The sequence below is a fragment of the Diabrotica virgifera genome, chromosome 7, assembly GCF_917563875.1.
Source record: "Diabrotica virgifera virgifera chromosome 7, PGI_DIABVI_V3a".
Taxonomy (NCBI): Eukaryota; Metazoa; Arthropoda; class Insecta; order Coleoptera; family Chrysomelidae; genus Diabrotica; species Diabrotica virgifera.
Genome location: NC_065449.1, coordinates 109,113,536 through 109,132,488, shown reverse-complemented (window position 1 = coordinate 109,132,488; position 18,953 = coordinate 109,113,536). Strand labels below are relative to the sequence as shown.

General features: G+C 32.5%; 1 protein-coding gene and 1 long non-coding RNA gene across 6 annotated transcripts in view; one reads left to right on the top strand and one right to left on the bottom strand.

Moving 5' to 3' along the window:
* The window catches only part of LOC126888338 (slowpoke-binding protein), a 461,995-nt gene that overhangs the window by 383,828 nt on the left and 59,214 nt on the right, over positions 1 to 18,953 (top strand). For all 5 annotated transcript variants that reach the window (XM_050656494.1, XM_050656496.1, XM_050656495.1 and 2 more), the window contains 2 exons: positions 3,755 to 4,016; positions 5,600 to 5,731. In XM_050656494.1, coding sequence (XP_050512451.1) covers positions 3,755 to 4,016; positions 5,600 to 5,731 — 394 coding nt within the window. The remainder of the gene's footprint in view (positions 1 to 3,754; positions 4,017 to 5,599; positions 5,732 to 18,953) is intronic.
* LOC126888339 (uncharacterized) lies at positions 9,282 to 11,331 on the bottom strand. Its single transcript, XR_007699521.1, has 3 exons — positions 11,085 to 11,331; positions 10,554 to 10,662; positions 9,282 to 9,697 (listed from the first exon to the last, which is right to left on the bottom strand). It is a non-coding gene; the product is annotated as an uncharacterized LOC126888339 (long non-coding RNA).

Sequence of the window (18,953 nt, the reverse complement as noted above, 5' to 3'; positions counted from 1 at the left end):
AATCAATTAAGAAATTATCTATACTGTCTACTACGTTAATAACGGAACACTTTAAAGCTTCGCTGTTTGTGAATAGGCGTGCGCGTGTATACATAATATGGCCCAGTCTCAGACGTGTTAAGATTATTTGGGATTTTCTGCTTGTTGCTGTCGGTTGCCACGGAGAAATGTCACTTTTAACCAGTTTTAGTTTCGAAGCAGAATTTTGCCACTTCCGGTTCCACGCACTTAACACTTTATTTTTGAAAAATGCTTTTAAATCACTTGCCGCACTCCGATATTCGACCTCCGATTCGTCACTACCAATAGCATCGCGAGCACTTACATCTGCCAGTTCATTACCTTCGATACCAAATTGCGAAGGTATCCACACGAAGATTACTGCTTTGAGATTTTCCTGAGCTTTCTGAAGTTCCAATTTTATCATCTTCTCTATGTGATGTTTCGGGTAGAGATTTTGCATAGCTTTAATTGCGGAGAGGCAATCGGAAAGAATGACACTGTAGGAGATGTTTTTGCTGTTAATGTATTGTGGGGCTTTGAATAAAGCAAAAAGTTCTGATATGAGTGTATCGTAGAATCTGAAAGCATATTATATCAGGTGATTGCTCAGTAATAAGTAGTTGGAGAAAAGCGAGGTGATGACAAGATCCATCAATATTCCATTGAAGTAATGATGCAAATGTTATTTTTGACATAATTGAGAAGTGTCACTGTCAGAGTCAGAAATTTCTTTACCAATGCAGGCATAAATTTTCTTCTTAATTGACGTTAATTTTAGCTTTATACTTCTGTCTTTTAAGTGGGGATATACTTTTGAGAACATATCAATTAGACCGGTGTAATCTTTTGTGTATTCTTGAATGATACTCAAGGGATCAGCAGAGCCGGTAATGTTAGTTAGAAGCATATCCAGTTGGTTGTAATCAAGAACGAAAGATGGAGAATTTTCAATATACGTTTTTGTGGGTTCTAGTAGCAGTTAGTGTTGCCCAAATGCAAGACCAAGACGAGACAGTCTTGGTCTTGGACTTGCGCCGGTACACCTGGTCTTGGTCTTGGTCTTGGTATTGCGCTCCCAATTTTGGTCTTGGTCTTGGTCTTGCAGCAAGAGTCTTGCAAGTCTCGCAGTTGCCCATTAGCCTATTGCATATCTTAGAACAACGTAACAGAGGGGTACATTTTAAGCTTGATTGAATATCATAGCCATACTAAAGACTAGCTAAATTAATAATATCTAAACAACTGACACCGGGTGGGGTTGGAACCCACGATCTAAGTGAAACCTGCCTATGTTCTAACTAACTAAAGTTAAAACTACCTCCTAAAACCCACAAAATTTCATTTGCATATCTCAACCGGTTTAAGAACAATAAATAAATCGTCAGTTTGTAAGAAAAATTTCAACACCCCCTATTTGGGAAACGAAGCATTTATAAAGTAAACGTTTATGAAGCAAACTGTCATTACTTTTTCGTGCAGAATTACCCATTAAAGCCATCCTTATTTAAAAACATCCTGTATTGATGAAAAACATGGCTAGTTAAAAAAGTACCTAACTTTTCTATTATCCAATATAAGTGAATGAATAAAAAATCATAATGCGAAGAAAATGTGAGGCTATAATTGGGTTTTAATTTTATTATGCTATTGCAGGTTTGAATAATGCAAGAATATTCCACAGAGTGAGAAAAACACAGTTTGATTGGTACACCCGGTATACAATGACAATATTTGACCTGTCTAGCAACAATATTATTACAGCAATATTTATAAAGAATAAGACAACATATTAAAAAAACTTAAATCGGACAACAGGTTTAGAAAATTTGAGATATTAAAAATGACCCGTTTTTAAGGTGGTGCGTTAATTTCTTGGAGAAGTGTATATCGTTAAAATAATATTTCGGTATTTTGTTTACACAATATCCGGCATTATCTGTACATACTTTTGTCTCGTGCATTCATTACCTTATGATACTTTTAAATAATAGCCGCGCTATTTCGGCAAATTTTGTTTAGAGGAGTGACCTCATAGCACAGTCAGCATAAACAATACATAATAGTCTTACTATATGTATACCGATAAGATATTATTTTCTATTAGCTAAGGTGACACATTTTAAAAAGTTTGTATACGATATTCGATATTACTGTAGGCGTCCCAACGCAGGAATGTTATGTTATTATTAAAATACGATTATTCTCAAAACCTGGACAATTAATAATTTCAGAGCGAAGAAGTCGGCTGCTGGGAAAATATGTACAAAATATTTTATTTTTACATTAAAATAATGACTTCTGAGTACGTGTCAAATGTGTCAAGTGTTTTTTTAATGGATATTTTGATTCGCTATGTATGTTTACGGTATTGTTCGTAATGCGCACAAATCCAATTTTCAAAACTTTTTTTATAATTTTTTTGTTTCTCATAGAGTATCTAAGAATATAGCCGAATTTATATACTCCCTAAAACGACACTCAGTTCTAACTGCAAGACGCAAGAGTCTCGCAGGCTTAGTCTTGTTCTTGCTCAAGTCTTGCACGGCAAGTCTTGGTCTTGATCTTGCTAAAATTAGGCGGTCTTGGTCTTGGTCTTGTGAAAACGCAAGAACAAGACCAAGACTGCAAGAACAAGACCGATTTTGGGCAGCACTAGTAGCAGTGATATAGAGTTACTACTAATTTCCGTTGAAACAGTTTTAGATTTCTTTATTTTTGGAAGAATTTTAGGCTCAGGAAACGACTTGCCTTCTGTTGAAGAAGACTCAATTTCAGGTGAAGTTATACATATCATCAACGGTGCGCTTCTGAGAGTTAGATTCTTAAACAATCTTTGTTATCGAAGATGTTGTATTTGAATCGTGGGATGCTAACGTTGGTTCTTCTAATACCTAATATACATACTGGAAATCTGCATAATAACACCAACTGAAGTAAAGAAAGTCCTAATGAGAATGAAAAATCAACGCGCTTTTGGACCCACCTACATGTTAATCTATTAAGCTTTTGAAGTATGGACTGAAGTCGTTACTTCAACTACTCGCTTCTGTGTCCAGTTGTTTTTTGGCAGACCAAGGGCTGCCTAAAAAGAAAAGTTTAGAGACTGGCGAACTACACCTAACAGGGCACAATAGTAAATGAAGAATGGACTAACAACCAGAAAATAAAAGCTGGAAGAAGTATTAAAAAAGATAGATTTACTTTCAATCGGATAAGGGCCTTGTTTAAGATCCAGCACCTCTCTTTTGGTATAAAAGTAAAAAGGCTGTTATGCTACGTCTTCTTCGTTCTGTTTTATGGTGTTAAATTGTGTATCCTGAAAGAAGATACGTGCAGAAAAACCCAGAGGTACAACGTAAGAAGAACATCCGCGTTAAAAAACCTCAGAACCTGGTTCAACACAACATCTGTACAGCTTTTCAGCGCTGCTGCAGAAAAGATAAAGATTGCCATCATGATTGTCAACTTTCGTCACGGACTAGAACACCAAGAAGAAGAAGAAAAATATTCTATTTTATCATCACCAAACACCTGTTTGATATATTCTTTCTAATCTATTTTATCTACTTCTACGGAATTACGTATTAATTGTCGTGATTAATTTATTAATGGATGTTTTATTATTGCAATATGCATATTCACTAACTTTATCCATATTCCAATAATCTATTTTTTCTTTTCTCTAAACAAAAAAGAAAACTACGGAAGGTTTTAAATCTAAAAGCTAATAGAGTTATTAATTTTTTTTTAGGAAACGTAATAATCCAAAATGGAGTTGCCAGATTAGCTGGACTAGAAAATCCATTACTTGGTTTACTACCTAAAGCCCCTTCTGCCCCAGAAACTTTATCATTCGGTTACCTCTTATTTGAGATGACAGCTGGATATGAACTGCCCGGCCCTCCCTCTCCCGCGCATTTGCAATTAGAACTTGAAAGAGCGCCCAAAGTTGCTGAAGCCTTGGAGTACATTTTTCAAACTTCCAGGACACCATCATTGGATGAACTTGTTAGGTAAATAAAAGTAACATAAAGAGTAACTAATATATTATAAAGAATTTTAATTTCTGCGTATACCTCGAGACAATGTTAAAATACGAGAGGTGAATCATATATAAACCGACCTTTGCTAATAACTTTTTATTGAATTAAAATTGCAACAATTAAACAAAACTCCATTTTTCTATATACATTCCTTCCTTCTGTAGGTTAGGAAGTTTCTGTTTTCCATTTTCATAAAAAGAATGAGGGCGGGTATCTAACCAATTGCTCACGAAATGCTCCACTTGATTATCATCATCAAAACGCGCTCCGCCTAGTGCATCTCTTGATGGACCGAACATGTGGTAATCACATGGTGAAAGATCAGGACTGTATGCAGGATATTCAACGAGAGTCCAATGCATTTCCGCTATTTTTTATTGTCAGCTGTATGCGGTCGAGCGTTGTCATGCAAGAGGAACACACCTCGTATACGACATCCCGTCTTTTGGACCCATAGGCAACTCGAACACGGTCCAAAAGACTATAGTAATAAGCTGCATTAATGGTTCGTCTCTCATGAAGAAAATTTATCAACAAAACGCCACGCTAAACAAAATTCCAAAACATGTCGCTAAAATTTTGCCTGCAGACAAATGAGTCCTCGCTTTTATCGGACGATTTTTGGACGTCGTTGATGACTTTTGTTTTCTACGGCATCCCGTCCTTCACGAACTTGCCTATGCCAAAATTTCACTCGTGTATTGGACAGTGTTGATTCCCCATTTTGATTTTTTAGTCTTCGCCAAATTTCAGCGGGACCAACATTTTCTTCTGCAAGGAATTTGATAACAATGCTTTGTGCAACCGACTATGGCACAACTCTCTCGCTCATCGCCACAGTATTAGAGAACAGGCGGTAGCGCGCAGTCACACATTAGACTATAACCTCCCACCACAGGACTAATTTAGACATATTCACCAGTTTATGCTAAGCGGGGACGGAAAGGTCGGTTCATATTTGATTCACCCACGTAGTATCAAGGTATATTTTCAGCACAGAAATAAGCAAAAAAAGTCCCTGTTCATGACTGTGACAAAACCAGGTATCTGAATTTTTTTAGTTATTTTAGGCATACATAAAAAACCTATAAGCTTTCTGCAGAGATTTCGGAGGATTTTTTAATAAGTAACAATTTGCTGTAAAAAATACAATTTATTCGATATTTTGCTTACCATTACAAAGCTTAATATTTGAGGTAAAATTCCAAAATCTTTTAAAACATAAATCAAGCTTTAAAATGACGATTGTTAAAATTTGTAAAATTAATTTGTTGCTCTGAAAACTGCAAAATAAGGCAAAATTGTTAATGGTTTATAACTATTGTAAAAAATCAACCTAATACATAGATATTTATTATTGCTCCTAAAGTTGGCTTATGTCGAAGTCTTTAGAGAAAACGTACAGGTTTTCTTTAATACCTGAAAAAAATTTCTAATACCTAAATTTTTCAGAGTGCCGAGATAAATCTTATTTCCCGAGCTATTTCTTTTTTGAAAAACATGACCCTATCTAAAACGGTTAAAATTTTACGTACCTACATATTATGTTATAGATGTGATCTTTTCCGTGGAGTTGAATTAAGAGAACTAAGAGGTGCCAGTATCATACAGAGTGTATCACCACCCGATGTTCTTGATCTTTTAGAAATGGTAAAAAACCCCGTGCCACCATCACCTTTAAGGCGGTAAGGTTATATTTTCTAAATACAGTAGAGGATCCGATATAAGGTCGATCTGTTTAATAGATAAAAATTATTGGATATATAATGTGAAAAATGTTTGTTAAAAATTCTAAAAAACAAGAAGTGTCCGAACTAGTTTTTTCTGACTATATTTAACATTCTGACATAAAAAATTTAAAAATTAATCATAAAAAATGACTTTTCTTTTTATAAATTTTAAACAAAACATTTCGATACGTGCAGATATTATTTCAGAATTTTGGATCATTCTAAAGAAAAAAGGTCATCTGTAAATTTTCTCAAGTTGATGCTTTTCGAGTTATAAACAATTTAAAACTGAAAAAAGAACGAAAGATAACGATTTTCAAGGCTAAAAACACTAGTAAAAAATGCAATTTTTGAAATTACAATTTTACTAAATTCAAGCTCAAACCTTCTTCTATCAGGTCCCTATAAAATTTTTTGCCAAATTTCATTCTGCAATATATATTTTTTTAATTGTTAACGAGGAAGTTTGCTGGCGAGGGCTGCACTAACAACTAAAAAACAATGTTTTAAAATGAAATAAGTTCAAAATATTAATCAAAAACTGATAGAACAAGGTTTGAAGTTTTTTTTTATTAAGAAGAAGTCGCATTCACCTAATGGTTATTAGCGACGGAACAATACATAGGTTAAACAAAATGTGGTACAATATAATTATAGTACAAAGGTAAGGTTACATGCGTTATCTACAAAAACTTGTTTGATTTTATTGAATACACCAATTGTTTTTAAAAAGTCGATTAAATTTTTTGGTTCTTTATTACTATCACCCAGAACTGACATATTTGACACGATATTAAAATCAATACGTTCTTGTGTATATTTTTGGCATTCAATGAGAATATGTTTGACAGTTAGTTGTGTGTTACACGATTCACAAATAGGTGGTTCAGATCTTGAGAACAAATATGAGTGAGTGAGCCTGGTATGGCCTAGTCGTAGGCGGTTGAAAACTGCTTGCTCATAACAACTTTTATAAACTGTTTCGACTTTTTTTACTATGTCTTTAATTTGCCTGAGTTTTGAATTTGAATTTTGCCATTCATCGAGCCAGTCATTTAACACTAGAAGCACCAGAGGGGTCATTTTGACTGCTTTCTATTTTTGACCCTCTGTATTACTTATTCCTAGTTGTTTTAGAAAGTTGATAATTTAGGACTTTTCCTATATCTACTTGAGGATTATAATTCCTCCTTTACAAATACTTAGTGTAATTACTTTTTGAGATGTGTTAATATATACCTAGAAGCACCAGAGCGGTCATTTTGACTGCTTTCTATTTTTGACCCTGTGTATTACCACTTATTCATAGTTTTTCTAGAAACTAAAAATTTTAGGACTTTGCTACATCTAGTTACAAGTTCTCTTTTGCAGGTAGGTACTTACAGCCGGTTTCCGAAAGGATGATCATCTCAAAAATTATGTAATCGATGGTTAATCGTTGATCAAATGCATTTTGAGTTTCAATAACACCAGTTAAACGGGAGTTCAATAACAGTCGATCATATGATTTAACAAACGATTAATCGTTAGTTAACAGCCGATCATCAGTGTTTTGAGTTTCCGAAAGGCTGATTAACCAATTTCGCATGTCACACGGCGACCAAAAGGAACTGTCACCTAATTTGAGGTTATTGGTCGATTAAAGGGCTGTTAATGTTTATAAATAGTTGTTTTTAGTTATTAAATAGAGTTTTTTAGTTATTATATAGGTTAAATAGTTATTAAATAAAGGGTGTTTTAGTGTTTAATTAAAATTATTAGTTATTTAATTATAATTTAATTTTTAAAATTAAATATAATATAGTGTAATTATGCAGTGAGCACGTAAAGGTTGGAATAAATTCATTTTTTCATGAATGGGCAATTTTGGAAATAAATCCCAAACAGGTCAATTTTTATTTTTAAATTACGACTTTTTGGCATATGTCATACTAGTGACGTCACCCATCTGGGCGTCATGACGTCATCCATGATTTTTTTTAAACGAGAATAGGGGCCTTGTGATAGCTCATTTGAAAGGTAATTCAATTCTCTATTCAGTAATATAAACGATAACATAATTCTTTATAGAGGCTGTCCAAAAAAAAATTTAACTAAATTTATTAACATAAAAGGAAGAATGTGTGTAATTTATTTAATTCAAAATACATTTTACTGCTATCAGAATACAGGAAAAAATGTTTATTTGACAAATAAGTATTGTTTTTTGCTTAAATTCAATATTAAAGCAGGCACCCACCTGCCTCTTGACACTTTGAACATTTAATTTAAGCGAAAAGCAAAGAATATTTTTCAAATAAACATTTCTTTCTGTTTTCTAAGAGCAGTAAAGTGTATTTTGAATTAAATAAATGACATACATTCTTCTTTTTATGTCAATAAATTTAATCAAAAAAATTTTTTTTGGGCAGCCTGTATAAGTAATTATGTTAATGTTTATATTACTGATTAGAGAATTCAATTACCTTTCAAATGAGCGACCACACGACCCCTATTCTAATTTAAAAAAATCATCGATGACGTAATCACGCCCAGATGGGTGACGTCACTAGTATGATAATAATGCCAAAAAGTCGTAATTTAAAAATAAAAATTGACCTGTTTCGGGATTTTTTCCCAAAATCGTCCATTCTCGAGAAAATGAATTTATTCCAACCTTTACATGCTCACTGTATATTGGGCTGCACACTGCACACACATGTAGATGGTGCTACAGGGGAGCATTAGTTTAGCTCTACTTCAACATATTGTGTTAGTGTGAAAATAAAAAAATAATGTTTAATTTTAAATATTTAATTTAGAATTACTACTTACCTTTTGTTAAATAATTAAATAAAATAAGGACTCACTACATGGCAAGTAAGCAGATGCACCATCTGCAACTGTTGTATAAAGATTAGATTTGGTTGCCAATTAAATCCAACATTGGGATATGCAATATGATATCTGCTTGATATCACATACTATAGATGACATGAAGAACGTGATAAGGAAGCTGGAAGGAAAGGCAGATGAGGTTGGTCTTAAAATCATCACTAATAAGATAGTAGAAATGAGAATAGGAATAAATGAGCATGGTACACTATACATCAATCAAGAAGAAATAAAACAGGTTAAAGAATTCTGCTACCTTGATAGTATAATAGTGCAAAAGTTGGAGTCCAGGCAAACATTAAACATAGAATAGGAAAAAGAACAACAGACAACAGACCTTTGAAATCCTCTCATATCATATCTCAACATAAATTAGCCAAAACACATTTAATAGTATTATCAAATCAATACTACTACATATATGGGAATATGGAAGTGAGACATGAACAATATCAGAAGGAAATGCAAGGAAAAGTTTTTGTAAATAGATTCCCACAAAATATTCTGAAGATGTATTGGCCCAACACCATATCAAATGAAGAATTGTGGAATGCATTAAGACAAAGAAGCAGAGGACGAAGCTATTAAGTAATAACTCATTCTAACAGGTGGGTAAATAAACTTTGAAAAATACATTTTTTATTAATTTTATTATTTAAAGAAATTACAATTTTTATTTAAAATTACTTTATTAGGTACATACCTAACCACTATTACCTAATAATTTATTGAGTTCGAATTTTTTTATTTGAAGCTCTACTTCTAAAATTTCTTTTTTTCTTGTTGAAAAATACTATCTTACTTCTTTTTTCTAGTCTTGCTGTTTCAATTTTTTTTTTATAAAAGATACATTAAGGGTTTCGCTCCCTACATCTTTTAATTTTTTATTTTTTGAACGAGCCTGAGCCATCTTGGCTGTCTTCTTGGGCAGGACAGCAGTTGTCGTGGGTGTACTGAGCAGCACAGTGGAAGTAGAGGGTACATTGGACGTCTGCTATGTGTCTTCCAATTGTAGGTAATCTACTTCCACTTGACTATCTTGTGCAACTATAAAAATAAAAAAAATTCAATTGTTTTAGATGTACCAGATAGTTTTTTCTTTATAAAAAAATCTTTCTCGAATTAGGTAGGTAGTTACTTTTATTTATCTACTTTAGCTATCTTAATAGCTAAGTTAATAATCTACCTTAATTTAGAATTGGAATAAATAATTATAATAATTAATTCATATTAATAATATTTATAGATATTAATTCTCATATTTTGAGTTTGCTTAAATTTGGTTTAAAAAAGATCTTTTTTTGTTTAATGATGTCTATAGACAGGGCCATGTCTGGCTATGGGTAACCGCTTATCACCCTTGTTATCAGATTTATTATTGATCAACATAGAAATAATATCTTTAACAATCAAACTTTAAACAATAATACCTTTCAAAAAATCTTAAATTGGCTTAGAACTGTAGGATACAATATCCGTTTTAGATGGAAATCTTTCAGATACCAAAAACATTCTAGATTCACTCAAAAACTTACATCCTGATGTACGTACTTTGGAAACAATGGATAAACTTAAGTTTATCTTTAGAAAACCGACTATACCATACCTCCCTCTTCTAATCATCCTTTTTAACAGAAGGTGGCTTCTTTCTATTGCTACATCCACAGAATACATAATAGCATTATCCGATAATAGTTTTAAATAGTTAAACTAATGGTCACTCTACTACATTTGTGGATAACATGCTGAACAAAAAAATGTTCTTATTCAGAAGTTTTGTACAGATCAAGACCATATACAGGTTATTGTTCAGATAATATTGGAAATATTGATCAGGCTTTATATATAAATAAATTTAAAATAGTTACCTTTATTTAAATAAATTAATAAAATAAGGACTCACCAGATGTGAAGAAACCAGATGCACTGTCACAACTGTTGGGTAAAGGTTGGATTTGATTGCCATGCCAATCAAACTCAACATTTGTGCCCCTACATCTGTGCAAGTATGTCTTTCTGAAAACAATTCATTAGTTCATTACTGATTAAGAAATGAATGGGTTAAAATCAAAGTGGTGTAAGTCATATTCTTGAAATGATGTAAGCCCTATTTTATAATCTTGATATTATATACATAGACCTCTTCAGAAAAAAAGTGGTGTGTAAGTTTTTACTGTAAATACTTACACCACTTTTCCTGATGAAAAAATGTCTATTTATCAAAGTTATAAAGCAAAACTTCCATCATTTCACAAATATGAGTTACACCTCTTTGGCGTTAACACCCTCAAATACTAAACTTCTATTGTCTCAACAATAGGTTAGTTCCCATCATGAAATTAGTTTCATTGGATTATATTTTTATAAAAATATTCCACTCAGAAATAGCGTAATTCGACTGACCTGGTGTTAAGAGCTTTAAATTTAAGTATACCTATTTTGTCCGCAGTTTGGTCTCTCTTCAAATGGTCCAAAACCTTCTGCTCATTATATTTTTGAATATGCAATGTAATTAATCCATATAGCTCTAAATCAACCGAAAGTTTTATACACTTACATTTTCCTCTGCTACTTTTCAGTGTTCAGCTACTTGGGAGTTCTGGGAAATTCAGCGCTGGCATTAAATTCCAGTGCTATTTTTTCCCAGGTTTCACTGTTTTGGTTGGTGGACATAGCATTGGTACATGATTTGTTTTCAATTATAATATGGTTGTATCTGAAAAAAAAAATACAATCAGAAATTTGTTCTATAAGTTAGACAGTTTCCTACTTACTTTCCAGTTACATATTTCCAACAGCAAACATTTCTCTCTCTCAGTATAATTTTTGCGTTGAGGATTTCCGTTGGTATTGCTCATTTTTAATATATTTTTTAATTTTATAAATTATGTAGTTATTTACTATGGATTGAAATTTTTTGGTTATAAAATGAAATTTTGAAGGATGACAGCCGATTGTGACAGTATCGATACCAAATCGTATGTCAGATAATCGATTTTCTACGATCATATAATTTTAAGGTGATCGACGTTTGAGAAACTGGTCACTGGTTAACAGTTGATCAAATCTAACAGCTCGATTAGATGATCGAAGATTTGAATAACGTTTCGGAAACCGGCTGTTATTAGTGTAATTACTTTTTGAATATGTTGATGTCTACCTGAGAAGAAGTACCAGATCTGAGCGATGATCAACAGATAAATTTGCACTTGCGTCGGCAATATGGAACCTATTTATAGAGAATTGTATATTTTGCTACACCTACAACTGGCTAAAATCTATCTATCGACGAGCAGCTTTTTCCCACAAAGGCAAGATGTCACTTCACCCAGTACATGGCGTATAAACCCGATAAGTTTGGAATCAAATTCTGGCTTACAGCTAATGTTTAGTCCAAATATTTATTGCACGGATTTCCTTACCTACGGAAAGATGAACAACGACCAGACAATCAACTTCTAGGGGAACATGTAATTAGCCGTCTAATGGGCCCATTTATGAATAAGGGAAGAAATGTCACGACACATAAAAAGTATTACAAAAGAAGGCTACTAGCAGTACTGGAACAATAAACCAAACAAGAAAGGATATTCCTTCGTCAATAAAAAACCAAAAGATGGAATTATACAAATCAAAAATTTGCATACACGAAGACTTGAGCTAACCAGGCAAACCAGGTGTACCAGAGAAAAATGATCAAAAATGTTCTAGCGCTGAATTCTCTATACCCAAAACAATATTGAAATGAAATAGGCATAGACAAAAAGGAGAAACCTAAAACCATTACCAACTACAACCATACAAAATTCGGAGTAGACGTTGTAGATCAGATGGCCATACAGTGCTCAACCAAATCAGCTTCAAGAAGATGGCTGTTGCAGGCTTTTTTAATATCTTAGATATGGTAGGAAGAAATGCTTGGATTCTGTATAAGATAGTTACTGGTTGTCAAATATCTGGGCAAACTTTCCTACTTCAGTTAACAGAGAAGAATTGCGACAAGATCATCTGACTAAGGGCAGGACAACATCAACGAAAAAAATCAGAGATACAACACCTCAATCAAATAATAAATTTAGGCAGTGACAAAAGCTACCATATCTCGGACATGTGATGCGGAGCTAGAAGTATGGCATCCTATGACTCATAATGCAAGGAGGGGTAGATAGCAGAAGAAGCATCGGAAGAAGACGAATTTCATGGCTGAGGAACCTGAGGGAATGGTTTAGATGCAGCTCAAAATAACTATTCAGAGCTACTGACTCAAAATTAAAATAGCTATGATGATTACCAACCTCCGTATCAGAGATAGCACCTGAAGAAGAAAAAGTGGAAAACTGGGAACTAAAACTAAAATAAAACATGTGAAAGTTACATACCTATGTAAAAAATTTGTGTGTAGGTTCTGTACAAGCAAAATTTAAAAAAATTGTTACTATATAAATTGTGCTTAAATAATTAAATAATTTATTTAAATTAACTAAATGTCATTTGTTAGTATGTATTAACTCTATATAGGTTTTTCAATTAAAACGATACGAAAACGACTGGCGATAGAAAATTCTAATACCCGTCATTTTGACCGCTCCGGTGCTTGTAGGTATGCAAAAATGTTGGTGCTTCTAGTGTTAACACATATTGTTTTAACAACACTTTCAAGTCATTGTGGGCACATTTTAATATCGTTTCTGAGTCCGCACAAGTCACTGCACTACGCACACTTGAGTCTGCATCTTCATTTCCATTAACTCCCACCGTGGGAAGGAATCCATATGAAGTTGACCATCCTACCATTTTGTTGAGACAAGTGAAGCTCCAACTTGATCACTTTTTCAATCGGATGATTTGGATATATCTTTTGTACCGATGTTATCGCACTAATCGAATCAGAAAGAATCACTACTTTAGTTATGTTATTGTCGTTAGAAAACTTAAGTGCTCTGTAGAGAGCGAATAATTCGGCTGTATACTGCAATGCGGGGAAAGTCGAAATAAGTGCTTATTTGAATTGGTAACGAAAGCCACACCAACTCCTTCATTGTTCTTTGAAGCTTCTGTAAATATATGACAGAAGTTTTGGTAGCCTTCCAGTATATTTGAAAGATGTGCTTTAATGAGTAAGGAAGGTGTTTCTGCTTTATTATAGCAGCTTAGGCTAATATTGGACCAAGGGGGAGGATCATTGACTAGGTTGGAGTCAAAAAAACTCGGAAAGTTAAAATTAAGTTCACGCAAATATGTTCTAACTCTTTCATAATATGGTTTTCTCAAATTTGGTTTGGCATTAAACAGATTGCAATATTTATTAGTGAAGGTATTACTGTACAAAAGTTTATCTGGAGAACAGTAGACCGAGGATGAATGTGAAAGAGTTAGTTGCATTCGTCTGCCATAAAGAGATGGTTCGCCCAGTTCTGCATATATACTCTCTATAGGTGTACTCCTAAATGCTCGCAATACTATTCTCAGACCCTTATTATGGATTACATCTAGAGATTTTAGAAGAGTTTTTCTTGCTGATGTATAAGCAATGCAGCCATAGTCGAGTTTAGAACGAATTAAAGATTTGTATACTGATAACATTGTGTCTTGGTCGGAACCCCACTTCTTATTTGACAGTGTTTTTTAAAAGATTCAGCCTTGTATGGCAAGTTAAATTTAACTGTTTTATATGTTCTTTCCATGACAGTCTGTTATCCAAATACATTCCTAACAATTTTTGATGAGAACAGAAAGCTATCGATTTTCCATACAAAGTAATATTTGTGTTGATATTTGTGTCTGTTTTTGAGAAAATAATGCCTTTGGTTTTGGTAGTAGAAAATTCGAAGCCAGAGTTCAAGGTCCAAGTATCTAATTTATTTAAAAAGGATTGTAAATTTCTTGTCATGGTTCTGATATCTTTTCCTTTTACAAAAATTATCAAGTCATCCGCATAAAGTCTTGCTTTTAATAGCTTTTCTAAGTTTTTTAGAATGTCGTTGATTGCTACTAGAAAAATTATGGGACTGATGGCAGATCCTTGAGGGACTCCGTTATCTGAGTGATGGAATTGTGAACAGAAATTTGAAACTTTAACTTGGAAGGACCTGTTATTTAAAAAATTACTTATAAACCATAGACAGTTTCCTTGTATGTTCTATTCGTGTAATCTACGTAGTATATTGTTTTTCCATGCAGTATTAAAAGCATTTTTTAAGTAAAAAAAAAATGGCCATACATTTTCGGTTAGTTGCAAATGATTCTAGTATATCGCTTTCTAGTTCCAGAATGTTGTCAATAGCTGAACGATTGTGTCTAAATCCATTTTGCTCACTAAGTAGCAATTTATTCTTTTCTAATGTCCACATCAATCTACAGTTAATTATTTTCTCCATGAAGTTGCTCATAGAGCAGGTAATGGATATTGGTCTATACGACTCCACTTCAGAGCGGGGTTTCTTGTCTTTTAGGAGAGGGAAAATATAAGCTTTAGACCAGATTGTAGGAAAACATCGCTTTTCCCAGATGAGGTTGAATATATCTAGTAAATGAATTTTCCCTGCCTCAGCAAGGTGTTTTAGAAATATAGGTAAAATATCGTCTAGTCCAGAACTTGAGTTTTTAAGACTGGAAAGCGCCATATTTAACTCTGAAAGGGTCAGTTTATTATTTATAGTTAGGTCGGGAGCAGAATCACTAAGATTAAGATATGCGTCACATGTATCTCTTGAGGCAAGAAATTGCGCCTTGAAATTTTGATCACTAGATAGATTTTGGTAGTATTCTGGCAAATGATTTGCAATGTCTTCATCGGTTGATATTATTTGATCTTGATGTTTTAGATATTTAATGGCGTTTCCCTGTTTATTGCCACACATTTTTCTAATTTTTTGCCAAACTTCCTTGGAAGTTGTGTATTATTAATTGTTGACACCAATTGTTGCCATGAGTTTCTTTTTGCTTGAGTGCTAGTAAGTTGCGCATGTGCTTTTAACTTTTTAAAGTTGACTTTATTTCGAAGTGTTTTATGTTTTTTATATATATTTAAGGCAGATTTACTATTTCTTATAGCTTTTTCGCACTCTAGACCACCATGGTACTGGTATCTTCTTGATTATTTGTTTTGTTTTGCCGATGAATAGTTCAGCACTTTTTAAAACTAGATTGTTGAATAGCCTGATGGTTTCATTAATATTGTTTGTTATTTGAATATCACTTATATTACTGTCAATATATTGGGAGAAAGCATTCCAATCTGCCTTATTCGTTTTCCATTTTGGGGTAAATTTCTGCGATTTCTGTATATGGTTTAAGTTGTTAATAAGTATTGGAAAATGGTCACTTCCATATGTGTATGACAAAACTTCCCAGTCTAGATTAATAGCTAAATGTGGATCGCATAAAGAGAGATCAATAGCCGATGCTTCTCCTGTCGCTAAATTAAATCTTGTGGGACTACCTACTTTTCCTACCAGGTTCTGTAATCTCAACTGCTATTGCTTCCAGATTAGTTGTAAGTGGAAAAAGTTTATGATCTATGGATTTGTGTATTAAAATTGCAACTCCCCTACTTGCGCGAGTTGTGTTAGTCCGTTCTTTACGAAAGCATGTAAAATGTTTTGGCGAATATGGGTTAGAAGATACAAGATTAGTTTCCTGTAGACATATAATTTCGGGACAGTGTTCTGATTGAATAATATTGAGCATTGGTAAGCGATGGAAAAGTCCATCAATATTCCACTGCAAAATTGAGTTGAGTGTTATGTTTCAGTTGTAGAGAATTCACTCTCAGTAGTAGCGTCTTCATCGAGAAAACGTAGCAGTAGGGTTTTTAGCCTTGTAAAACGATGTTCTAGACGGAGAGCTAGAGGCGAGAAATCATCGTCATAAGTAATATGGAGTTTGGCATGTGAAATGTGTCTATTGTATATTGATAACTATGACCCCTTTCAGGCTGACACCTCAGTGGATACAGGAAGTAGCAATAAGGGATGAAAGGGGAAAGTTGGTGCAGTCATTAAATGTTTTCACCTTCTATTTTGTTAAACCTCCATCGATTTGCATGAAAATTGGTGAGTAGTTAGAGCATAACTCAAGAAATAAAACTGATATGGTGCCAACGTGCGCTTTTACCCTGGGGGTGGATTACACCCCTTCTCGGGGGTGAACACTATTTTATTAAAAATAACCCCATTAATCGATAGAGGGACAAATTTTAAGCAAAATTTGTTACTTCTAATTATTAAAATAAATCAATACTTTTTGAGTTATTAAAGATCAAAGATTTGAATTTTTCGTGACATAAATGCATGATGTAAAGCGGTTTTTCGTGAATAATTCAAAAACTGTAAGTTTTATCAAAATAGTTATGATTACCAAAATTGAAGATAATAAAAAATAAACGAGATTTATTATTCGAAAAACCTTTGAGAATTAATAAAAAGTGAGTTATAGGTGATGGAATGTATATTTTTTTCGGCTAGTACCCAAATCTAAGTATTCAAGCTCAAATAACGGGAAAACGGTGCATTTTATAAAATATATTTACTGAACACTTGTCAAAGTACTCAAAAATACCTATCAAGTGAGCTCCAGATGAAGTTTATAACATCAAAGCTAAGCAAGTGATGATGGAAATAAGAGAACCCTTTCGAGTTTTTAGGAAAAAGTGAAAATAAAAACATACGCTATTTATATATTTATTTTGAAATTTGTTAACAGAATAATTTTTAAAGGAATTTCGGGAATGAAGTTATTATTATAATTTATTATCAAGTTCGTTTTATTACAATTTAAATATAACAAGTTAAAAATGCGAGCATTATTATAACGAAAACTTTGTTTTTTATGTATTTAAATTCCTAATCTGGAAAATCGTTATATGAAAAGTTGTTTAGAATTAAAAATTATGTTTAATGTGCAATTATATCCTACTATTTAAATATTGTGAGCTATAAAGGCACTTTACTGAGCGAATTTCTTGAACAAAATTCACATTTTTTACACATCGACTAAAATCGATACAATTTTATATAATCTTATGTTTATGATTGCATCTTGGATTTTAGACCGTGCAGATCTTTTTATGAAGAATAATTTTTGTTCGTAAAATTAATAATAAAAGAGTTGTAAATAAAAATGATGATTGGTAGGTATCTCTAATTTGGGAAAAAAATTAAATATTTTCTTTTTATTAGGAGAATGTAGATAATAGTTACATTATTATAATAATTATTAATTATTTAATTATAATAATAACAACTATTGCATATATTAGAACACAGTTTTTAATTCCAAACAATTTTTCGTAGTAACAATAATTTACAATAGTGTGAAAAAAAAGGTACTTTAATCTTAAGCGAAATTCATATTTTTTAAAATACCTCCTATAATATAGATAAAATTTGCTATCTGATGATTGAATCGTAGGTTTTAGACGATGCAGAACTTTTTATGAATTATAAATTTATTTCGTAAAATTAAAAATAAAAAAGTGTCCCGTAATATATGTGTCCAACTTAAGTAGACACACTGTATATTATACAATATAATATACATAATACATAAATCATTGGGTAGACAGCACCAAAAATTTGTAACCTGCCATTTAACATTGCTTACATTAAAATTAATAAGTAATATTTATTTATTTGATATTTCAATTCTTTTACAGTTTATATGAAGTAATATATTTTTGCAATAATATGTATGTTACTAAAATATTATTTTTATATTATTTTGATATTTAATTGAATTTTTTCTATCGATATAAACTTAGTGGCGTTCTAGCCAGGGGCAGGGGGGCAGCTGCCCCCCCTACAGTTTTTACAGTACTTTTGTACTATAATTTTCGTTAAAAAGGCACGTTATCTTGTTTATTCACCGGTTGTGTTCACTTGCCAAGTTTTTTTTGGTCTAGAACCGCCCCTGTATAAACTGAATATGTACAGAAACTGAGGGTGTCCAATAATGGGCACATTTGACATAATATTCAAACACATTTTTGCTATATTTTATATAAATGTCTTAAAACAATTTTAAAAACTTATATAAATAATATAATAATTAAGCTCCAAATTTTTGGAACCTAAACTTTGAAAAATGTTTGTAGCATAATGTAATTAGAACACAGTTTTTAATTCCAAACAATTTTTCGTAGTAACAATAATTTACAACAGTGTGAAAAAAAAGGTACTTTAATCTTGAGTGAAATTCATATTTTTTAAAATACCTCCTATAATATAGATAAAATTTGCTATCTGATGATTGAATCGTAGGTTTTAGACGATGCAGAACTTTTTATGAATTATAACTTTATTTC